The 26574-nt window shown below is 31.0% G+C and overlaps 1 protein-coding gene across 4 annotated transcripts in view; it reads right to left on the reverse strand.

Annotated features, from left to right (window-relative positions):
- The window catches only part of PHF14 (PHD finger protein 14), a 206555-nt gene that overhangs the window by 64400 nt on the left and 115581 nt on the right, over positions 1–26574 (reverse strand). For 2 of the 4 annotated variants that reach the window (XM_059396776.1, XM_059396778.1), the window contains exons 17-18: positions 2929–2955; positions 2084–2201 (exon numbers count right to left, since the gene is read on the reverse strand). In XM_059396776.1, the coding sequence (XP_059252759.1) occupies positions 2084–2201; positions 2929–2955 (145 nt within the window). Of the gene's footprint in view, positions 1–2083; positions 2202–2928; positions 2956–6167; positions 11026–26574 lie in introns of those variants that run through there. The other 2 variants (XM_059396777.1, XM_059396780.1) reach the window with 2 other exon arrangements.

A 26574-nucleotide genomic window follows, 5' to 3' on the forward strand; every position in this document is an offset into this window, starting at 1 on the left:
TAATCTCACAAAATAAACTGAGGGTTGCTGTGGGGAGGGGGGTATGGAGAGGGTGGTTGGTTATGGACATTGGGGAGGGTATGTGATATGGTGAGTGCTGTGAAGTGTGTAAGCCTGACAATTGACAGAACTGTACCCCAGGGGCAAATAATACATTATATGTTAATAAAATAATTAAATAAAAAAAAGAAAAGAAAATTGAATAAACGATACACATTTATAGTAGTACAGAACCTTTTCATAAGAACGTATGCAAAAAAGTATATTCATAAAGGGCAATAAATCCTTTAAAAGATGCTTTCCTAATTTGCCTGTTGAGGGTAGGAAGAAACTCCACACAAGAAATGTGTTAGAAAAATCGTATTATACCACAAGGAGTCCAATAAGACAACTCTGTAAGATCTATAGTACAACCACTATTTTTAAAATTTTTAAATACAATTTATGTAAAGCATTTTTTTAATCATGCAATAGCTTTTATTATTAAAATCTGGGTCTTAGTAAAATGCCTGGAAAATAATTTTTGATATTGTATATTTAAAATCTTGGGCAAAAATGTTTGGTTAGTAAATAAAATGCAAATTATTTTCTATTTTAATAATCATTATAAAAGTCTGTAAAATTTTTTAATAAAGTTGATTAAAGAATGCTTTAAATGGTTTTTTTTTTTTTAATAACCAAATGTTTTTCTGCAGTTTTTCATAAGTAAATTTTTACAGATGGCCTCTGTGGTAACCTAGGTAATCATTTTAACTTAAAAAATATGTATTTGGAGTTTTTGTTTTTCTTGCAAAAACCTATATTTTATTAAAAGGTAAAACTGCAAACATTTATACACACTCCCATTATGCCTTTGGGGTTACTCATGATTTGGTATGTTCTGAAATTCACTGAAAAGTGAATTTCTATCCTTTGGAGGATCTCAAATTAAAAATGGATCATTCATTAATGAATTACTAGACTCAATCCACAAACCATTCTCCTTGGCCATTATCAAGGTTCTTGAATATTCAAAATTAGACTTAAAATCTAAAGGCAACAATTTGGCCAAAAAAACAAAGACACATACACATATACACACATTTGATTCCACCATCTGAAAGGAATTCAATATCAATTTTAACTAACTCTAGGACTGACAAATGTATTTAAATGGCATTTGAGAAAGACGGTTTCATGTCCCTGGATAGATAGCTGATTTCCATTGTCTACTTAAGGAAGAACAATGTGATTAACCTATAGCTGATCAGAATATCTTAGTTCAAATACATTCAATATTTTTGTCAAATGAGTTAAAGTACCAAGAGTCTAACTATTCACAGACTTTAAAGAAATAATAATCTTAAACTGTATATTACTACAATTTGTGATTAGAGTGTTGATATTCAAAAAATATAACTTCAGTAATTTTTGGAGATAAAATATTAAACAACCTTATTCTTTTCACTTAGCTAAATAAATATAAAAAACAAGTTTTAGGTTATAAAAACTAGCTTTCTCAAAAATAGACATCTCTTTTATTCCCCCCATATTCATGTCTTGCTTTTTTAATTCCACATAAGTGAAATCATATAGTATTTGTCTTTTTCTGACTTATTTCGTATCAATCTCAAATAACAGATTTTATCAAACGTTTACAATACACTTAATGAGTCATCTACAAAATAAAATTGGATTTTATTGGTTATTCTGTTGACTCATATTTATATATATTAATATATATTTGTCAAAACAAATTTCTTATTACTCAAGGCAGAATTTCCTTGCCATTCCCTAGGTGTGGTAAATTAGCACAGGGTGACTTTCTTTGGTGACTAGAACACTACTTAGTATGTTACATTAACTGGGAAGTATACAAAACAGCTAAAATATTTCAGAAGAAACTACTATAATTTAGTAAAGCTGTTTATTCCTTATTTTAAGCACTATAAAATCACCATCAGAAAATATTAGTGAAGTGCATTAGATTAAAATGTTGGTCATTCACAATTATAATTCTCTTTAAAGTTAGGAAGCAGATGGTATGATATGGCTATCAAAATGAAGTAAAACACTTCTTCTTATGGACATTTTTTCTCCTTACCTTAGAAGATGAAGAATCACACTCCTGACATATCCATCCATAGCCTGTTTGTTTAGGAGACTTTTTCAAAGGGGGATCCAAACAGCCAAAATGGTAGCACAGTCTGCATTCATCACACCTGCAGGGTAAACAGATTTATGGTATATCTAAATAGTATTAAAAAAAACTATCTTTTTCAAAGACAAATGGCAAATTACTATACATTTCAACATTGGTTAATTCTATGCTTAGTTCACAAAATTATTAAATGAATGTCTATGAAAAAGACAATCTAAACCTGAAATAAATGTTTTAGGAAAAAGCAAAATACAGGAATAAACTTAACAAAGTAAATATAATTTAGAACACTTTGATAGTAAAAATGTTAAGAACATGTGAATGAATGTACATGTATAGCCAAATGTGTTCAAAACTAACGTAATTTCACTTTGAAATTCAAAAATTAATCATATACCCATTAGCTTAAAAACATTTAATATAAGATACATATAATTCTAGATTATGAATTCAATCTAATACATTGTAATTACAAAATACTTAAGGTGTAATCAATCCTATGCAATTTATACCTTATTATACCTTATCACTCTTCCTCCAAGTTAAGGTAGATTGTAAATGTATGGTCTAATGTTTACAGCATGCTAACACAACCTAGCAAAAAAACCATCCTAGGAATGTGGTATCATTTTTCTCAAATATAAATATTCTCAAAATTTACCTGTCACTTTCTCTCAATGCATTTGGGTTTTCAAAGTACTTCCTAGTACACCTTAAAGCTTATGAACAAATATTTTGATAGTGTCTTTGCCACCTATGATGTACAAAATCTAAGAAAACTATCATACCTATTCTTCGTTTCAGACAATCTCATCCTGCTGACAATGAAGAAAGATCTGCATTATTTCATTGTTTTGTAAAAAAAAAAAAATTGCATCAGTTGGAAAAACAAGACCAAAATTTGACAGCAAATAACAAATATGTATACATGTTATAGAAAGGATTATATCCTTTTTTTTGTGCTCTTTTAACTTAAGATACTTTTCTTCAATCTATCAGATTCTCTTTGTATACGGTTTCTCTTACTGATTTAAACATTGAGAAATCCACAACTATGAAACCAAGAAAAAAATTTTATAATACATGTTATTACTTGAATAAGATATCAAATTACTATCAATAACCTTTATTAGCAAAAAGGGGGAAGGAACTAGTGCTATAAACCACACATAAAGAAAAACAATTGTTTTTCACAATAAAGGGGACTATAAACCTCCATTTATATAAAAATTTCAAACATGCTACCAAATCCAATTGTCCAAAGACCCATTTTAGAAATCAAGAGTTTCAGAAAGTTAGCCAATTAGCCAAGTTATTCAGTTATAAAGAAATTTAAAACACAATACATCACAAGTTTATGCATTTCTTCCTCTAGAACTTTCTCTTTATGAATGAAATAAACTTACGTACTTTTCCAAAAACCTTTTTTTAGACTCAAGACACAGCCTTAGAAAAAACTGTCTGCCATAATTCTAGCTACATGAAAAATAAAATCAAACAGGAATAACAGCATTTTATTTACTATGCCATTATAAATAAACCAAAGGATATTTAAAAGTCAAATTATTCAAATACCTGTTGTTCTAGCATTAAGAAAAATTACAGATAACATATAGCTAACATCAAATGTAACATAAAGAGACTAAATAGCAAGCCCACACAATTTTATGTTCTTTCTTGTCAATTCAACTTATTTACCTTTCAATAGTTAGAACTTCAATTACTTGACATACAGTTACAGGAACCTTCAGAATATGAGTACTTCTGAATTTATGAGGAGGTTGAGACTTCTAGACAGCTGAGTGCATATTCCTTCAAGCATAAAACTAGTATTTCAATCATCTTTGATGGGAAATTTAAAAAGAATCACATTCTTTGCTTCATCAAGAAAATACATTAAATATAATTTACTTTGTCATCTCAGGGTCATGAATACAAGTAACACATGTCGCTATGTCTAGCAGAATGCCGGCCTTTTATGTTTGGAGTACTATCCAACTGCTGTTCTGTTTGAATTCTCATATTCAACTTCTTATAGGTTTTCAGGGTCCTCACTTGCTTGAAAAGTATCAGCTACTGCTTTCTGATATTGTGACCCTATTTGTCTAAGCATTTCCCGAGCAATAATTTGTTGTGTATTTAGAAAACAAATCTTAAAACCTCAGTAAAACTATGCAAACAGACAATTAAAAGACATGAAAATGAGAACTTCTACTGAGTTAAGTATACGGACTCAATTTTGGATAATAATAATCCTTTATGCTTCACTTCAGGTTTTTGCGCAATGTTCCTAAGAGTTCAGATTGCCAATCTGGGCTCTTGATAGGTGAAGAGTTATGGCATTAATGTTTTCCTAGTTCATATCAAATTACAACCTAATTATTGCATATTTACCTTAAAGCTGTGTAAGCTAACTTGAAATTATGATTTATAGTGTATAACTCACATCAAGCACCATAATCAATATAAAGGTAAATTTTAATTTATTTTTCACATTCATCAGTGCAGGTGATTCTTCTTGTTATATCTATGTATTTCCAGCTAATGAACTTAAAAACAAGTATGCTACACTGATAGAGTTCCAGTTTGTACCAGATTCCAATTTATTGTAAGATCAAGTTACCAGCTCAAGAATAAATGCACAGAGAAAAGAAAGGTTTTATATGCTAAATTTGTTACATGATAATGAAGTATATGCCATTTGGAAATAACATAATCCTTACTGAGTACTTAATTAGTAATACCTTTTAGAATGACTTAATCTCCATATGGAACTCTAATGTATTTGTAATGGGTCTCAGAGGAAAGGCAAAATTTGCTTGTCAGAATTAGGTGGATGTTATAAGAGTTCTCTAAAGTTATAGCTCACTCACCAGGAAATAAAAACTGCAATTGCAAGACTAAATAACAAAAAAAGAATAGTTAATATACTTAGGAACTGTCAAAATCCAGGAAAGAAAAACACAAAGAGAAATAAATCAATCTTGAAATCAACATTCTGTTAATAAATATGCAAATTAAAGCTCTTTCTATAAATGGCTAAAATTATTTCCATGTGGAAAAAGTACTATTATTTCTACATTAGAATACTGAGGACATCCATAGTTTTACGTGCTGGTAACAAAAATATCCTCGATGATACAAAGTAAACTCCAACAGGATTTGTAAGAATTAATACATCATAGACAAATGCAAGGATACCATTAAGAACTTAAGAAACCGAGGAACAATGTAGATGGTAAAAATACTGGATTAATTATTTCATTCACACACACTCCACTTTGAAACTTAAGCAACTTCTGTCAGCCAATAAATTCTGGCCATGTTACAAATTTAGATCTCTTTTAAAAATTGAAAAGCAGAAACTCCTAAGGGTCTGCAATCATTCTGCTATCTAAAAGGTGAATCAAAGTTGAAGTAGTTATTGATCAAGTTATTATTTATGGTCTCTACTATTTTTCACATATACCTGGAAACACATAACTACAGCACATAATATATATATCTAATTAATCAAAAATAGTGAATACAATGTTTTAAAATCTTTTCCAAGAGCAGTCATTGACCCACAAATGATATAACACAATATACTTTATTAAAGAACACAAATGTCTTTGTAAAAAATAAAAAAACAGATTATAATACCAATAGCACATATACTAAGTAGAAAGGCAGTATCTTAAAATATTTAAAAGAGAATATTAAATTAACCTATAAATAAATACTATGGATTTTTTAAATAAAGTACAAATTGAATGCTTAAAGAAGTATCCTTTAAACACCTAATAAATATTGTACACGTTAACACTATAGGGCATTCTAAAATCACAGTTTTAATAGATAAAATGAATCCCACTTATTAAGATGAAAGGAAACCTGATTTTTAAATTAGATTATTACTAAATATAACTTCCTAGGTATCAGATTCATAAAGGATACAATGTAAATAATAAAGCAGATATAAACACAATTCTATATGTATTTAAAATACTTACTTAGTATATGGTTAAGTATAGCACCCTAGACAAAGAAGAGGAAGAAAATGACTTATGTTCATGTCTAAGATCCATACAACATGCAGTCCTTGGTTTACCTGATTACCGAGGACATGAATACAAGTAAAAAGAAACAACTGATTTATTTCTGCCTATACCAAGAAAGAGGCTAAAAACCAATATTCCAAAGGATTTCTTTAACCCTCTTAATTTCCAATTGATAATTTCATTAGAATACACTAAATAACTATTTTTAAACTAACTGAAACAATTGAGTGCACCTCCTATGCATGTAACTTATAGCCAACTTACAAGCTAAATTTCAGAGGAAGAAAAATCCATACATGGGACTTGAAAAGGAATGTACATTTTTTTTATCAAGTTGATTCATAATCACAACTATTTTTTATGTCAAGGAACATTTTATTTAGGTCCATGTCTATATACAGTAAAATACTGATTGAAAATATATACTATTACATCTCTTCACTCAAAAGGAAACAGACTAAATATTGAGAGAACTGATGGGTTGGGGTTCCTTACTTTTTCATGATCTCTGTGCAAAACTTCTATATAAGAAAGATCAAAAGAATTAATATTAACATTACTTAAATAAAATTCACTAGCAGCTTAAAACACCTACACAAATCTATTAATGGTAGTGATAGATTCTTTCATTGAATAGTAGCCAATTATTTCAATTACTCATATTAACGGATGGAGAAAATGCTGCACTGTGGCCCATGAGTTAAATAACTTTTAAAATAATACAAGCTTAAACAAAATTTTGTATTCTACCAATCATAATAACATTTCATATCAGTAAAGACATTTTACTCCTTGTATTTTACAATTTCAGTGCAAACTATCTATACGACCATTTTCTAAATGAAATAATTCGAAAACGTACTTTAGATCATATCTCACAAATATAAGACTAATGTGGAGATCTTCAACATTTTTCCTTAGTGCCACTATAGACCTCTATTTTTAGCACAGGCAATAATGAATGAATGAGTGGTAAGAAAGACAAAAATATTCTTTACCCATGAAAGTATATTAACTGAAAAAAGTATCTGGATAATTACTGAAATCCAAATTCATATTTAATGATAACTAACATAATAACATCAATTCAGTTAGCTACATCTGTAACAGCCAGATTACAAGATCCAAAGGGAAACAAAAAAATAAAACATGAAACAAAAAGAATTCATATAAAAATACATAATTAAGGTCAAGTACCGCCTCATAGCATGAGAGAATGATGAGACATTTCCATACCTGAAACACGTCTGCTTTGTTTTTTAATAAACTGATCTCCATCTGCTCATGCCCTTGGAAATTTTTCAGCAGTACAACCTGCTGTGCTCAAGCCCCACATAACTTTGTATCTCCCTGCTCATAATTAACTAATTATGCTCTAATCAATAGTGTAGATCCTGATTTTACAATGTAAATCAGATAAATGAGATGATAGCTGGGGGTCAATCTCATTTTATTTACAAAACCCAGCATGAACATCCAATTTCATTATATCTTATGTACCTGAACAGCAGTGAATCTTATCAGCAGGTCTGCAGAAAGTCTTAAGAGTGAGCACTGGGAGAAAGAGGCCTATGTTCTTACAGAGAAAGTATTTGCAAACCATGTCCATCTCAGAAATACTTTTAATCACAATCCTTAATAGTATGTAATTTTACATAGTGCTGACTCAGACAGGTAGGAAAAAAATCTATCTTCATATACATGCAACCCTAAAGCTGAGTCTCTCAAACAAGTTTCAATTGTCAAAAATAGTTTCAGAAGATAAAAAAAAAAATTTTTAAACATTACATTCCACTCTGCCGTAGAAAGTCCTTCTACAACTCCTTGAATAGATTTTGCTGAAATATTCATAAAATAATTCCATATTGTGAATCAAGTAAAAGAGTGTTAAGTTTTGTAAAATAAGGAACACTGTTTAAAAAAGAGTGGTCTCATTAAGTGATAGGAAGTAGAAACAATGAAATAGGATAATGACAATAACTATTATTTATTGGTCACTAATCTATTTTTAATATCATCAGTGTAAAATCAGACAAACATCAAGCAATACATGAATAATGATGGTATGTAAGTGATACATAAATATCCTTTCTAAACTAAAGATGGATAAAGGTTAAAGCTAACCCTTGCATATTCAAACATAACCCGAATTTCCAACCTTTTTTTAAATAAGCGAAGTAGTGAATTATGTACAAAGGCTATGTTCTTTGACTAATTTCATAAATTAGTTACATAAAATAGTGTTGCCCCTATAATAATTAAAATTAAAAACTTAAAAAGTAAAAAAAAATTGCTTAAATGAATTTGTAAAAAGAAAGACAGTGTATGTTATAGATACAGCTCCTATAAACTTATCTAGAAACAAATATATTTGGAAAACTTAAGGGCTCTTTTAAAGACATTAATGCCATCTTCTATCAATTATGTAACCACAACACAATGATTCTTTTAAAAACTATTATATACAAATGGTTCTCAAAGTGGTGGTCCCTGGCCATCAGTATCACTCAGGAACTTGTTAAAAATGCAAATTTTCAAGCCTCATCCCAGACCTACTGAATCAGAAACTGGAGGGAGACAGGAGGAGTAAGGTAGGGAAGAGGATAATAAAAAGATGGAATGGACAGCAATCTGTGTTTTAACAAATCCTTCCTGTGACTCTGATGCACTATAAAGTTTGAGAATCACCACTATATATACTACTATGTCATTCTTCCTGTACTTCTGAATCACTTAATTTCCTTCCTGATAGAATTAGTGTATTTTTCCTCTCTCTACTTTATGAGAAATAGCCATCAATTACCTAACCTACCAATTTCACACATCTGTGAAATACATATCATTTTGTACCTATTTTTTTAAGGGCACATTAATACCTCCTTTGAATAGGAATTGGACCAATCATGGAAACGAGTTAATTATATACTGTGGAAATATGAGAGCACTCGGGAGATTATGAGGAGAAAATGTTTAATTCTACTCCCTTTAAAAGTTCTCTTACATGTTTGCAGTACCAATGATCTTATGAATTATGAGATTTGTATTTGTGATGTGTGACAAAGATTTTAGGGTTAGCAACAAATATGGAATAGCATATCTACCACTGAAGATTTTAAGATAGAGAATGATGATTATGTAGTATTCTAATTAAAACCAGGTGAAAAGGATTTTGAATAGTGACACCAAAACCACAAGGCTTAATGGTTTCTCAAAAAATCTAAAATAAAATGACCCACTAGTAATTTCTTACCATATATCAAAGGAGGGTGAGGAACATTAGCATATTCTTTTAAGGAAATGGCAATCTGTCATTTTACTTATTATCTATTACAATTAAGCAACAGTAATAATTATCAACTTTCTCTTCAGCTCACATAGAGATAATGAGTCCTTATTCCAGAAAAAAAAATGCCTACTGGTTTTGCTACATGCTATTTATTAATAATTTTCCTCCAATGTTAAAAGATCTTTTGAGAAGTTAATAATCTCAGTTTATACATATTGTATATACATATTTCTTTTATTAAACATCTTATCCAATAAGGTTCCTTACTGTAACTACAGAGTACTGGCATACAGCAATTTCATACTTGCACTTGCTTTTGCTTATCTAAACATCGCCTATTCTATTCCTAAAGTTTAAACTATTTTCAATTGCCACTATACCTGAAAAGAAGTCCAAACCACATTTATAAATCAGGAAATTTCAAGAAACAAGTTAACAATTACATGTATATGTACATTTTAATTTCAGCCAAGAGTCTCTTCTAAATCAGTTCAAGATGGAGTGATGGAATATTCAACATATTTCTGTCGTTGACTTAAAACTGGATCATTAAAACTTGAAGATCAAATTTTAATTCTGTAAACCTCTGGAAAAATATAGATGTTGATGAAGATCTTTCAGTTGGCAGGTTGTATAGTCATTAAGCTTTGAATCTCCCTCCTTATTTCATAACCTCAAATTTAAGGTCACGAAAAATAAAATTATATCGAACACAGAAAGTTCATATTAAATCAATGAAGACTGAATAAAATTGGGTATTACTAAAAAATATCTAGAGATCAACACAGATATATTTTACTAATGAGCTTAAAATTTGAAGTTGTAAAAGTTTCATGCTAATAATATTAGTGCTTTCACACTAGGACTAATGAGCCAAAACTAGAATGGCATATGCTTCACAAGTTTTTCACGTTTGCTGAATATTATAAATAGGAATAACCATTAAATAAGAGTCTATAGTTGTTTCCCAATGTAATATTTCACATATGAATATATGTTTTAAATTGGATGAAATAGAGTAGCAGACTAGTGGAATGCATTGTCTTTCTTGTTTGTTACTGGTATTGTTCAACAACAATGAGTAGCACATTGCATTTAAGTCCCACAGGCTTCCAAAACTCTTCAGTAAGTCCAAACACTGCATATCATCATTTGCCAAAGAAGCAAGAGGGAAAGACATTACTTAATAGGACAATTCTGACAAGACATTATCTACCATTATTCAACAATGCACATATCAAATGTTTCTGATTAGTGCAAGGAAAAAAAAAAAAGAAGAAGAAGAAGAAAAATATAGAAAAAAATCCACACAGGCAAATTAACTGCCTTGTCAGTCCAAGCAACAAACCAATCAATTACATTCTATCCAAACCTGACAAGCAAAGGCAACTTTTTGCAGTGATAAGCTTATGGGAAGGACAAGATAGCTGTTCTCCTTTACTTTATGTACTCTATTGAGAGTGTTATCCACATTTTTAAAATCACACTTATAAAAGAGGTTTCCAGGATTGCCTCCGAGGATGAGCTGTGGCAGAGTTGGGTCTCATGAAGGGTATCTACACAGTAAAGTGATAAGAAAAGAACATTAACATTTAAAGATCATAGCAGCTCTGTACTATGTCTTATGAAACATACTAACAATACCACAGTAGATTCAAATAACATGATTTGGTCCAAAGAGATAGATACCCTAAACCTAAATGCCATGATCTTGTACAGGTTCTTACTGTTTAAAATGGAATCATATTATCCTTTGAAACACTGAGTTGCCTCCTCTTATATTATTAGTATTGTTATTATTAGCTAAAGTTGCAAATTAAATCTATCTTACTAAAACAAAAAAGAAAACATAAAAATGTTGGAGAGTTTATATTTACACAAGCAAATACATATTTGATCAATAAATGTTTCAAGAAATAGCAGTTTGCTCTTTTTTCTTCAACTATGGCAATTTAGCAAATGCTTGTGAAACTGCGGAAGGCATATTGAATGCAACTGTGCTGAAAACAATTACACCTAATTGCCATGTTACAGTAGGGCTGGTTCTGCTCAACTATAGTCTCAGGGAGGACGTTTTCAAATGATATCTGTCCCCTGGGCCTACACTGCCTTCCTTTGTTAAGGAATATAATAGAAATGCTTGGCTACAAGTATAAAATGTATATCCTGAACTAGCTATTTTAGTGGACTGTGCAACAAAAATGGCAGAGAAAATACCTCACTGTGAAGACCAGGAAGATTATGAATGTACTAATTTTAGCCAGATTTTCAACACTCATTCACCTGCATTTATTTCTCAAAACTTTTTCTATTGTTTCTTGATTATTTCACTAGCAACATGTATTCATTTGCTACCTTTGTGCCTTTATTTTCAGAGGAGAAATGTTAGGTGCTTAGTGATTAGAAGAGCTTTTTTTTTTTTTTTTTCTACTGTGGTAAACACAGAAATTTATTTCCTTCAGATATCTGTCTGTACCTATATAGATGAGGTGAAACTGTCAAAGTAGTCACACATCATAGAGAAACTTCATTTTAGTATTTAATTCTGCTAGAAAGATGTGTTTAATGCTTCTAAGTTCCATTGAGAAAAAGAAAGTGAAAAGTGGCACATCACAGACAAATATAGCACTACTGAGAAGAGCTACAACACCAAGCTGAATAATTTCCAAAGAAAGCAAAAACAAAACTGTACAAGAAAAAAAAGAATATAATGTGAAACATAGTTTTCAGAGAAATGTACTTATCACCATATGAGAAATAAACAGAAAGAGCTAAAGTCCTTTGTCAAATAACAAGGACATAGGAAGAGCTGAATTCCCTTGCTGAAAAGTCATAGCGCTAACTTTTCTCAGTGCTTCAGTCTCTCAGAGCTTTAAGCATATTCTGAATGTAATATTCTGAGAAGTGCTTCGTCTGCAACTTAAGAACTACTACATAAACATAATGTAAGTGAAGAAACCACACCACTTACCAAAGAAGTATAATTAAATCTTAATTACATGTACAAATGATGGAGATTAGCAGATAATCCAAAAGATGTATCTGTATTTAACTTTGAAAGGAATTTGAACATAAAAACATTAGATATCATGGAAATCTGTTTTAAACCCCAGTGAAATCTAACTTGAATTTTAACTTTGAAAAACACTAAAAAGCTATTGCTAATATTCTATCCTACAGTTTCACTTAATATTCTAAATTTCCCTTGAAGCCAGAATAAGCAGTGTGACTTGTCTGGGCTACTATCTTCCTAGGACAAAAGCCTGTGGTCTTTTACATCAGAGATCAAGTTGTGGCTTTGTATTTGTTCCATATGTATCTAGTAAGCTTACTTAAAAATTACTGTAGAAAAAAGTAATTATTTTCAAAGGGCTTCCCTGATGCATGTACCAGTAGTCTGTATCTTGTATAGTTAGAATTGCCTGCCAAGAAGCATTTACTTCTTTTGACCCAATAAAGTCAAATATGCTAACACAGTGTAGTCTAGAGAGGCAGTATACCTAATGATTATGTAGAACATAAGCTACATAGTCAAGACTATTTAGACTCAAACCCTAATTCTACCACTTTCCAGCTGTGTGATCTTGGACAAGTAATTCTTCTTGGTTCCCTCTCCCATAAAATAAAGATAAAATCTGTATCTCTTTCCTGGGATTACATAAGATAAAATATGAGAAACACTAGCACACAGAGTGCCCCATAAAAAAACACTCAGTAGGGGCACCTGGGTGCCCTAGGTGGGTTAAGCCTCTGCCTTCAGCTCAGGTCATGATCTCGGGGTCCCGGGATCGAGCCCCACATCGGGCTCTCTCCTCAGCAGGGAGCCTGTTTCTCCCTCTCTCTCTGCCTGCCTCTCTGCCTGATTGTGATTTCTCTCTGTCAAATAAATAAATAAAATCTTTTTAAAAAAAAAAGCACTCAGTACATCTCAGGAACTAAAAGAAGAGCAGCAGATTTATCAAGTAGTGTAAGTATTTATTGGAAGGGAAAAATTTATGTTTTAATACATAATTTATATAGTTTCAATATAGAATTGGAATAATTTCTATTTCATGATGCTTAGTATCTCTGTACCTCAGTTACCTAACTTCCAAAATGGAGATGTGCCTACCTCATAGGACTGTTGTAAATACTGAATGAGATCATACATTTAGAGAGCAAAGAATAGTGTCTGGGACATAGGAAATATCTAACATTAGGATTATTTAAATTCCCAGCCCATAAAGACTTTAAAATAACATTTTTAGGGTTCAATTACAAATGTTAAAAATATAAGATTCTTATACATTATTATCTAGTTACATCTATCAACTAAAAAATTCATAACCAATGTTATTTTCAAATTTATTTCACCTCTAATTTCATTAATATTGTTTATTTCCTAAAACTATGAAAAACCAATACAAATCGAAACATTGTTATACAAGGAACAGATGAAACAGGATGTTTGATTAAAAAAAGAAAGAAAAACCAGAAAAGATAGTTGGTTTCTAATACTAGGAATTGGATTATGCTTATTTTGTATGACTCCAAGGACTGAAATTATTAAGGAGAGACATGTCAATCACTTAAGAGAAACTGCCAACCAACAGACCTGCCTTAAGAGGAAATGGATTTCTTATACACTTCTATCCCCCACAGCAACTCATTCCCTGTCTCTTAGTAGTGATACTGGGCAGATGATTCAATTATCAGGTGAATGGTGGATTACATGCTTTGAGATTCTTTTCAGGACTGTACAGTGTTTATTCTGGAGCTTCTTCAAGTTACAAAAGTTACAAAATTTGAGAAAAAATGAGATTGATGCCTTTATTTCACAAATGAGAAAAATACTTTAGAGATAACTTAATTCAAGGTCATTTATCTAGCCAAAAGCAGAACTGTGGCTTGGGTTCCAGTGTTCCCACACAATTTAAAATTTAATACATAATCCCATCCATATAACTTAAAATATTAACACATTGTCATGGAAAATAAATAAAAGATTTCAAAAATAAATTTTACTGAAAAATAGATGAATGAATGAGAAATATTTCATTGCTATATATGCTTATGCTTACTACTCTAAAATTACTCCAGAAATACCACACTTCACTATGTAATTAATATATACCATGTTCAGGCTTTTGTTTTCTTTAAATGCAAATTACTTGTTTATAATGTATTTAATTTAAAAAGAAAAATAAAATCTAAAAATTCAAACACCGATAACATGAAACATACAAATATTTATGGAATCATGCAAAGTCAGTTACAGGTTAAAAGTTTCAATTAATATAGATCTAAAAGTCAAAGAACGTCATATTAAATACTGACTGTGTAAGGCAAATTAGCCAACCTACACATCTAACAAAATTCACTAAATCAACTTAGTTATAAAAGAAAAAATATAATGAGTAAAACACCTTCTTTTTAATGTAATTTTATCAGAATATCACCTTAATAAGAAAAATTACCTTCATTATCTAAGTATTATGAAAATTAAACATCTCTTTCCAAATTTTTGCTAGTAGAAAAACTTTCTTAAAAAATAACCAAAGTTTTCTTCACCAGACCCAGTTTATTTTCTAATTTCCTCTTTAGGATCTAATCTTTTTATGATGTACAATACAGCATCATTTTATGTTCAAAGACATTAACTTAAATCACTGATCATTGTTTTTTATAAACCCAGGTCTAAAGCAAAAAGGCAACATTCTTGGTGGTAGGAATGGCCAAGTAGCTTCTACAAGTGGTGATATAAAGCATTGAATTTTAAATTTTAGACTGTCATGCCCATAAGATTTAACTCTGTTATCCTAAGTCTGTTCAGTAAATGTTCATAAGAGCCTAGGAAAATTGCATTTGGAGAAGAACATAAAGCACAGCCGGGTCAAGTGGAGAATAAAGAAGCTCAGCGGGGGGCCTGCTTCCTCCTCTCTCTCTGCCTGCCTCTCTGCCTGCTTGTGATCTCTGTCAAATAAATAAATAAAATCTTAAAAAAAAGTTCTACCAAACAGTTTGAACTTAGTACATTAAAAGGGTGAATCTAAGGGCCAGAGTGAGAACTGGCATAGGTACTATCAGGTATCTAGTACCTGTGAAGCTTTGTAAAACCACAGATACCCAAATTCCACTCCACAGATTGAGAATCTACCAATTCAGAATCTCCAAGACTGTGATATTCATTTTTTTTTTTGTTTTGTTTTTGGTTATCCTTTCTAAAGGTGATTTGCATCCTTAGCAAGCTTAAAACCATTATCTTAGGGCTTCAGCTAAAAGGATTTCTGGAATAAAACAGTGGTTCTCAAAGTATGCCCAAACTTTCAAAATCAGCATTAACTGAGAACTTGTTATAAATATAAATTTTGAGGTACCACCCTAGGAAACTCAAAACAAAATTCTGGGGCTTAATAATCCTCTTAGGTGGTTTGAATGTACCCTGAAGATTAAGAACTTCCACTTAAAGTAGAGCAAATAGAGCTGGTATGAAGAAAAAACAAAGTGGCATGGAAAAAAGTTAAATTACTACTTCTGCTGCTACTACTACTACTACTCTTAGTAGTAAGAGACAAATTACAAGTATTTCATAACTTTACTTAAGGTTGACCAAGCTGACATTCAACTACTCAAAGACGAGTTTTATTTACATGGAGATATTTTGGTCATGAAAACAAATCTTAAAAGAACAAGCAAACAAATAAACCATAGAATACCGTACTATCTCATCTTGAGGATTTCCTACTTGGCAGTTAAATTACTTTGGACTTAGTGTGTGACCCAAGGACACCTTAGTGTGTAAACCAAGGATACCTACAGCCAATTCTTTCAGTTCCACCATCCTTCCCCACCTCCCCCCAAATTTTTTCAGTTCCTCCATTTTTATAGAACATGATTTCCTGCTAGCCCTTCAGTATCAATTCAGAGACACAATCATTTACTTAAAAGTAAAGGTAGTAAAGTTAGGATTGGATAATTCAGTTATACAGAACAAATCTTTAACAGTTACCAAATCTATAACAGTTATCAAATATATTTCCAGAGTTTGATTCCTCTCTATTATTTATAATCCCATAACTTTAAATGCATTCTGGAGATTTCTAGTTAACACTCCTAAAAAGGAATCTCACAATTCCCTATAATACCATTCATTATTTTGTTTCCAAAAATTAAACATGGCTGCTCATCTTTCTGTTACTAGTATTATGATTCTTTCCAATTAGTTATCTTGAAGTCAGTCAGCTGGGTTAGTCAGTCATCCTTTTAGGAATATTTCCATGATCTTCTAAGTTCTTATGTCTCTTATATAACCTCCATAATAACAATTTCATGGATGAATAAATGAATGGGTTTTAATATCCTTAATAAATAGGAGGCAGATTAGAAAATAAATCTGAGACTAAACATAGGAATCTTATTTTAAAAATAAAGAACAAAGAGATTTCATAATTTATTTATAAATGAAAGCTTCAAAAGAATAGTCAAAGAAATCTTTGGGCCATGTGCTCAATGCTGTAAATGACACTCAGCTTTCCTTTTAAAAAACCATTTATATTGGGGCACCTGGATGGCTCAGTGGTTTAAATCTCTGCCTTCGGCTTAGGTCGTGGTCTCAGGGTCATGGGATCGAGCCCCACATCCGGCTCTCTGCTCAGCGGGGAGCCTGCTTCCCCCTCTCTCTCTGCCTGCCTCTCTGCCTACTTGTGATGGCTCTCTCTGTCAAGTAAATGGATAAAATCTTAAGGAATAAAAAATTATATTTACAGGCCATGTCACAAGAAGATCCTTGATATAACCAGGCAATTTTTCTTTTTCTTTCTTTTTTTTTTAAAGACTTTATTTATTTATTTGACAGAGAGAGACACAGTGAGAGAGGGAACACAAGCAGGGGAGTGGGAGAGGCAGAGGCAGGCTTCCCGCCAAGCAGGAAGCCCGATGCAGGGCTCTATCCCAGGACCTTGAGATCAGAACCTGAGCCGAAGGTAGACACTTAAGGACTGAACCACCCAGGCACCCCATAACTAGGCAATTTTTCAGTTCCTTAATAAATGACATAAATGAGTACCTGACAAGAGAAATTTAGGACTGGAAGACTTTAGTCACTTAAAAGGAAAGTTACTGACTGATGTAATTTCACTTGGATGTGCCTAAATCCCATTGATTTAGTTTTTCCGAGGCCTACCTTCCTTGTGCAGCTGTGTCTATCGGATTTCATGAGCAATTACAGGGAATGTCTAACAGTTTCTTTCAAAACAGAACTCCTCCTCCACTTGCTACATTTGGAGAGAACATGCTTAAGGAGTTACTTTTATGTAGTTCAATCTATCAATCCTCAAGTGCTCAAATGGTTGCCTATTTATGAACTAAATCACACTAAGGATCCTTGGTTTCATGTATTATCTTTATACTAAAAAAAATCACATATACACACAGAATGCATGAACTAAAATTTTACCCTAAGTCACATCATAAAGTCACATTTTTAGTAGTATATTCACAAGGTAATACTCAACTATTCTAACCTGTTTTTTACCCATAATTTTGTCCTCAAACTTAGGCCTAAGTATTTTAGGAATGCATACACACATACATACATACACACATGCATGCATACATTAAGTGTCCTGATTTTACAAAAGAAAAAAGTTTCTAGAGTTCTGAATTTTACCTTTCTAAAAAAACCATGGTATATTAAGATAAGTTTCCAAGAACACCATGAAGAATCAAACAACTGCTATATTACCTATGAAAGGGAAGCTGAAGAAACTGGATAATTTCACTTCCTTTTTTTTTTTTTTTTCTAAATTTCTTCCTCTCTCTTTCACCAAAGAACTAAAGTAAGGGTACAACAAAACAAAAAAAACACACAACAACAACAAAAACTTTGGTTAAAAAGCAGTGTAACTCTTTTCTAGGAGAGAATTAAATATAACAATAACCAAAGTGGGAAAATTAAAAAGGTATTATTTTGGAGAGAGATAAATTCTGGAACTGATAGGTTAATTTTCAGAAAAGAATACATTCAAGGGAATCAAGGTCACGAGAACATTTTTTTTTTTAAATATGCAGGGTTTTAAAGAGAAAAATCCAAATTTAACAGTAAATAAATCTTGAAAATTCTGCTAAGTCATTTCACTTACTTGTGTTTTAGTTTCTAACTCAAGTTCTAGTAAGCTAAAAAAGTTCATGTAAATCAAAATCGAAGGTGATAAAAATAACAAGATGAAGACAATTTCATGTGAAATGTAATTCTTTAGAGTAGTATAGGTTAAGAAATGAAGTACAAAGGGAGCAATATTATATTATATACATAAATATGCTTACATATTTTATATATATATATATATGTTTATGTGTTTTATATATATGTAATAAGAGTTTCTTCTATTATTTACCAGCACGAAGAGGTTTAATGAGATTTTAGAACAGGGGTGCAGATAACATGACTAGTATCAATGAATCACACATTACCAAAACATTTTTTGCAAGAATTTGAGAGCCAAACATCAGAACAAGAGGGTCTAGGAAATTTACTAAATGAACAATTTTATATATGGGATATACTACTACTTCTAAAATGGGTGCAGAATTTAAAAAGATGTGACTGTGTGATGATTAAAACTCAAGAAATAAATCAAAAATTGGTTACCAGTTACAGTGGAGTGATCAGATTAACTGAATAAAATTTTACAGAAAGTAGCTCTCATCATAGAAGGGAAATGTGGAAACCCAATGAAACACAGTGACATGACACATGCACATGACACTTACTATTTCAAGTATTCAATGAATACTCAATTCTATGTTCAAGTAAACAATGAAGAGACTTATACAGTTAATCCAGAAGGAGCAGTATTCTCCAAAATGATGAACAGTCAAAGCACTAGAACAAAAGTGTTAAAAAGTACATACAATTCATTAAAAAAAGAAACTGTTGACAGGGCATGCAAAGATACAACTGTATACTATAATAGACTCTAAATAAAACGAGTAAAATTATCTTAAGAACTTAATAACACGGGACCTATAGAAACAGCAAGATAATGAACACTGAAGTCAAGAGGTCTGGGTTCTAAGTGTAATCCACACTAAGCAAGTGTCTTTTATAAACCCACATTGAAAAAAAAAATTACTGAAAGATTATAGCACACCAAGTTTTATCCTAGCTCTTGAGATATAAAGATAAAACTCATTAAGTTCACAGTATGATGAAGAGTCAATTAAACAAAAGTATAAGACTCCAAGAGAGATTTAGTACATGGTGACAAGTATTATCACAGAAGGCTGCATAAGCTGCTAATGTAGTAAGAGACAATCTTTACTTGAGAAGTAGGAGAGGGTTAAGTAAAAGATTAACAAAAGATTAAAGCAAGTATTAAAAGGTTAAGTTGGAATTTATCAGGCAGAGAATATGTGGAATAAAATTTGAGACACAAGGAAAGTACAGAGGAATTTTTAAAAAGAACATGTCAGAAAAGCCACATTGACATGACTGGAGTAAAGGGCACTTGTGGATAAGTGACAGGGATCTAGACAGTTTCCTGGAGATCCTCTGAAAGTACTTAAATCAATAACGTAAGTATATGATACAGAAAGAGAGATGTGGATACATTAAATGGAGGAGAAGGAAAGTATAAGGAGGGAGAATTTTAGAAAGTTATCAGCAAAAGTTCACACATGAGAAGATAAAGATCAAAACTAAAGCAATAGAAGTGAAGACCAAAAATGAAGGCATAGATATAGAAGGTACAGACCGCTATGGAGATGTGTATGACTGGCCATACCAGTCAGAAACTAAGTAGACAGAGTCTGGCCAGCATTAAAAATTCTGAGTATTCCAAATTAAAAAGAAAATACCAGATAATCCAGTAATCCCACTACTGGGCATTTACCCAAAGAAAATGAAAACACTAATTCAAAAAGATATATGGACCCCTGTGTCTACTGCAGCAGCCTTTACAACAGCCAAGATATAGAAGCAATCCAAGTGTCCAGTGATGGATGAATGGATGGATACACACACACACACACACTCACACACAATGGAGTATTACTCAGACATAAAAAAGGATGAGATCCCACCATTTTCAATAACATGGATGAACCTAGAGGGTATTCTGCTTAAGTGAAATAAGTCAGAGAAAAGACAATTATGATTTCATTATTTACATGTGGAATCTAAAAAATAAAACAAATAAACAAAAAGCAGAAACTACCTCTTAAATATGGAGAACAAACTGATGGTTGCCAGAAAGTTTGGGTGGTAGGGGTATGGGCAAAATGTGTGAAGAGGGGTGGGAGATATAGGCTTCCAGATATGGAATAAATCAGTCATGGGGATAAAGGTACAGATAAGGAATATAATCAATGACACTAAAATCAAATGACACTGTTATATGGTAACAGATGGTAGCTACATCTGTGGTGAGCATAATATAATGTATAGACTTGTCTAATCACTATGATGTATACCTAATACTAATGTAACATTGTGTGTCAACTATAATTCAACTAAAAAAAATACAAAAAATTTTCAGAGAATTCTGCATTAATGGGAAAATTAAAGATATGTCAAAGGTGAGATTACCAAGAACTCTGTAGAATGAAAAAAATACTGGACTGAGTGTAAAACAAACAAACAAAACACTAACATGAGCAGGGAAAGCAGAGGAGAGAAGTCTATAAAAGGACTATTCAGAGACAGAATACCTAGAATGCCATGTGTTGAAAGCCAAGGAAAGTAATCAATGGAAAAGACTAAGTTGAAGATAGAGGAATAGGAAATAATCTCAGTCAAGGAGAATGGGATCCAGGGCACTGGTAGAAATATTACCTTCAAAAGGAAAAAGGACCACCTTTTCTAGGTGTACTGCTAGCAGAGATACAGATGATAGAAGATGCCTATGTATACCAATACATTTATAGGTAAGTTATAGGATACATATTAGAAAGTTCGTGCATTTCTGTCTGATCGTTTCTGTTTTCTATGAGAAGCAGGAGATGAGGTCATTGTTTAAAAATGAAGAAAGAAAAGAAGAGGTGTTAAGATGAGGTTCATAAGGAGAATGGATATAGGTGCTATCAGCAATGAATGTTCAAGTTGACTAGGGAAACATGGAAGGACTGCCAGACAACAACGGGGGCCCAATTTATAAAGATTAGGTATGTCAAAAAATATAAAACTTACAGATGAATCAATAAATTGTTTATACCTCAGTAAACATCCTTTCAGTCTATTTAGTATTTTATTTCTTAACTGAAATTATGTGTAAAAAAATTTATTTAGTCTGCCTTTAGTGTCTTTTTTGAGGAAGAATTTGATGTTTATTTCATTTGAATATATTTTCCCTAGGAAATGGTAATTTCTGAGCAAAGGTCAGAAATGGTCAACTGATCATAGCCATGTTTTTTTATATTTAGTTAGCCTTTTTGTATGTGTGTCATATAGGGCTCTATTTAAACATTATATTCATGTAATTAACTTACTTAAAACTTTATAAAAAATATTTTACTGTTTTACTCATAATCCTACCATACTAAAAAATGCCATGCTCACTTTTTATTCTCTTCCAATCTCTAGCTACCTATATGTTAACAATTTAGTGGCATATACTTACTCTCAAAAATGGGTTTCTTTACTCCTATGTAATTACATTGTAATCTATAAAAGATACATAATATGTTTGTTATCCTGATTTGCAGTTTATCATCCACCTCCTAAATACCATGTTTAAGCTGTTTTTATTTGGGGATTTGTGTGTTTTGGGGGGCTGAGAATTTTCCTACTATAAAAATGTTTTTATGTAGCTTATTTTCTTTGAATATTTTTTTGTGATAAATTCTGAGGAGGAAGATTATTACGATGAAATGTAAGAATATTTATGTAATTAGCACAGCCAAAGCAGTAAAAGAATTGATTTTTCCCCTTAAAATTAAACAGTGGAATATATGAAATACACTTAATTTACAAAAGATAGTTTTAAATGCCAGAAATTAAAAAATATTGTGTTACTTGCATCAGTTGTTGTGCTTGGCATTCAGCAATTTGTAAACTATACATGTTAGGAAATAGGCTATTATGTGTATACATGTGCATGTATGTGTATGGCCAATAAAAAATTTCCTTCTAAAGTTGATAATAATGACAATCTTGTAATGTTAAATTTAATACTGAAGGAAGTAAGCAGTATTCTACATAAGTTAAAACTTATAAAACTATGTCCTACAAATAATTCTGGGTGATTTATAATCTTTATGATAGTTTAAAAATGTATTTTTAATTTTATTTTATCTTTTCTTTTCTTTTCGCCACCATTCAGCTTCTGGAAATCTTCACGATTTTCCTAAACTATTCATAGTTGATTTTCATCTTACATATTTAAAATGCTTACCTAATACCAGAAAAGAGTAATAGAGTCTTATACATACACAGATAAACTAATGAAGCTACAAAAATAAAGGGTACTAGAAGGTAAAGTAATAGTTGGTAGATGTAATTCATGTCAGCAAGAACCACTGAAAGAAATAACTGCACAGGTAAATAAATACTCCTTAGGAGCCAATCACTACATTGAAGTAAAAGAAAATGGTACTATATCAAAGTACCTATTATCAAGAAAACAAACAAACCTGAAATAAAGGAAAAAAAAGGACAAATAGAAACACAGTGCTTTCTACTGCCATAGACTTACTCCAGGAAGTGAAATTAGAAGTTTTCAAGCTGTTAACAAATTTCTTTAAGATTAAAGAAAATTGGAGACCCAATTACACATTACAAAACAAATCATATAGCTTTATTTCCTCTATTCTGACCAAACTAGATTGATATAGTCAGACCTAACTTACCTGACTCTATTATTGCCCAAGCAGTTAAAATCAGCAAAAACTAATGGTAACATATATTTTCAGATTAGATATTTCAGATTTTAATGAAATAGGTACTATCTTTAGAAACAACAGGAATATTAAGGGTAGTAAAATTCATCTAAGAATTTTGAGAGAATAATATAGAATAAGAATATAGAATAATAATATAGCCATGAAAAAAATTAACTGAATTACTATACAAATTATATTAAAATAGATTATTACAAAATACTACCATCCAGTATAAACAAGGCTTCAGTGTTTTGTATATAAAAATAATTAAGTTCCCACTAGTTATCTGACGACTGTTGCTCTTAAAAATATTAAATAAAAGCTACTTTAATTAAAATCTATAGATTCTTATTCTCTTCAGATGTGTAAAGAGCATGCTATATGATTAGCACTGAGCTTGTGATTGGGACTATTAAAATGAATTTGCTTTAATTTTTTAGAAATAGTACTTACACACTAAGAATCATGAACTGACAAAGACATACAGACTAAATATAAACAAGTGAGAAACCTTCATTCCAGAAAAAAAGGGGAGGTCATATTAGATAAAAGGATACAACATAAAGTAAAAGGAAGATGGCATGAAGGTAACAGGAAAGTTTTATTAAAGAGAGATAGTCTGCAGTAGTTTGAATGAATGAAGTGAAATGAAGATAAAAATTAAACTAAGGTCAGGTTTGGAGAACCTTAAAAGCCACAGTATAAACTTGATTTACCTTGCAAGAAACAGAAAGTTGCTGGACAAATTCAAGTACAGCATGAACAAATTCATTCAGACAATTGGATAAAGACTATAGACATTCAAACTAAGGAAGGTGCTTGTTACTGAAACAGACTAGAAGAGATTTGATGAAGGTATATGATCACTATATATTTACAGTCATTTAAGCCTCATAGCAATTCTATGAGATAGAGATAGAAATGGCTATTATTCACAATTTAAAAATGAGGAAACTAAAGCACAGAGACTATAAAATCAAATCAAAGTCACAACTCGTAAGTGTTTGGCGGGGAGAGAAGGGGAAGATATGAACCCAAATTACTTGGTTCCAAAATTCAAGCATTTTAACCACTATTTTGCTACTGAGAAATAAAACAAAAACAATACCACTGCATAATAAAAACCAAAAGTTTCAAAAAGTAAGGTTGGTCACTAAAATTATATATTGAAATGGACCAAATGCAGCAAGTACTTAAAAATTTAAGAAGCCATTAAATTTAGAATTTTAAGGTCAACATTCTTCACCATAAATGACAATTTTTGCCTTAGGAATCAATCACCTGACATATATATTCAACTTAAGATACCAAACACTATACAAAAGGTTAGAATATGAACAAGTAGCTTCAACATGCTTTAAAATTTAATTTTAATGAATAAAGTCTAATAAATGAAATTTATTAAATTTATCTTTATTTAGAATAGAGTCTGAAAGCTAACAAATTATGTTTTTAAATGAAAAGAAGAATAACATTTTTATAATAGTCTAATGCCAAAATGTAAAGTAAAAAATTATTCTTAAATAGCACGGTATTTCAGCAGATCTTTAAAAATATTAGAAGCAAAACAAGTCATCAAACAGGTCATCTAGAACACAAAGACAAATAATATGTGGTGCCTGCCTAAATAATGTATGATATGTTATGTCTATTTCGTAATGATATATCAGATTAGTTTTTTTCAGACATAAATATTACAACATAAAAAATTAAAATTTTGATTTGGCAAAAAGTACTATTAACAAACAAAACACATACATACAAAAAAAAACAAACAAAACTGAAACAAAGTATTTGCAACTTAAACAAAGACATGTGATAAACTCATTTATAAAAGGGAAAACAGCCATGTTGTCGCAAATGGCAAGATTTCATTTCTTTTGATGGCTGCATAGTATTCCATTGTGTATACATAACACATCTTCTTGATCCATTCATCTGTTGATATATGTTTATAAAATATAAAAAATTAAAAAAAAAAAAGGGGGAAACAGCTAATAGATAAACAGGCACAGGAAACAGAAAGACAACACATGGGTGATAAAATCCAGAAGGTTAATGCTAATCACTACTTGATAAATTCTCAGTCTCACAGGTAGTCACAATATGCAATCAAATACCAATTTCTATCCACTGGATTGTTAAAAATATATGTGATGATATTCTCACACATTCGTGTCTATTGGGTGATGAAATAATTGTATCTATTAAAATGTAAAGTAGACACACATACTTTATGTATATATATATTTAATAAACATATTCTTTGGTCAAGCAAACTCACTTTTAATAGAAATCAAAAAGAAAAAAAATTCCATAAATAGAGAAATATTACAATAAATCATGGTACATCCACATTACATTTTGTAGCTATTTAAAAACTGGTTTAGTTCTATTTTTATTGAAAAAAAGTCTTTTATGTGTTCTCAAGTTAAAAAAAAAAAAGCAGGTGTTAGAGTAAAGCCTATTACAACTGTAAAAGGGAGAGAGGTTGGAGGGAGGAGGTCAGCCAATGGGATGGGCCCTGACATTTTGTTTGTACTTAAAAGAAAGAAGTATGGATGATTATACATGAAACTTAACATGTTCCATCAAAGGACTGGGGTTTACAGTAAGTAAGGAGAAAAATAATATTCCTCTATACATTTGTTATTTACATGGTTACAAACAACATATATTGCTTTAGTACTTAAAAAAAATCAATCCGTAAGTTAATAAATGCGTTCTAATACAGTATGCCATTATTTACTCTTAAAATAAAAAGACATATAGAGATGGCTATAGATGTATATATATATGCATATATGTATGTGTGTGTGTGTGTATATATATATATATATATATATATATATATCAGGAAAAAAACTATATCTTATATATGTATCTTATTTATATACCATATATATAAATGTATTTTTTCTTCATGAACATTTTGCATTTTGTAGTTTTATAATTTTTATTTTAACTGAATTTTTAGCAAACAGTAATAGTTTGAAAATAGCATCATATAAAATGTCCTTGCATATCTTACTTATATAATGTTACAGTCCAAAAGAAAAACTGCACATTGTGCTATATCAGGTCAAATAATTCAACATGGATCTCTGCTTGAATCTACCTACTGCCATAAAAGAACTTCCCATCTTCTGGCTATGGTCACAGAACCTCTCTTATGGAATGCCTTGCTCCTTTCTTCCCTACATGTTTAAACTACCGAACCTTTTACAGCCCCATTGCTTTTACTGGAT

The sequence above is a fragment of the Mustela nigripes genome, chromosome 4 (assembly GCF_022355385.1).
Source record: "Mustela nigripes isolate SB6536 chromosome 4, MUSNIG.SB6536, whole genome shotgun sequence".
Classification (NCBI taxonomy): Eukaryota; Metazoa; Chordata; class Mammalia; order Carnivora; family Mustelidae; genus Mustela; species Mustela nigripes.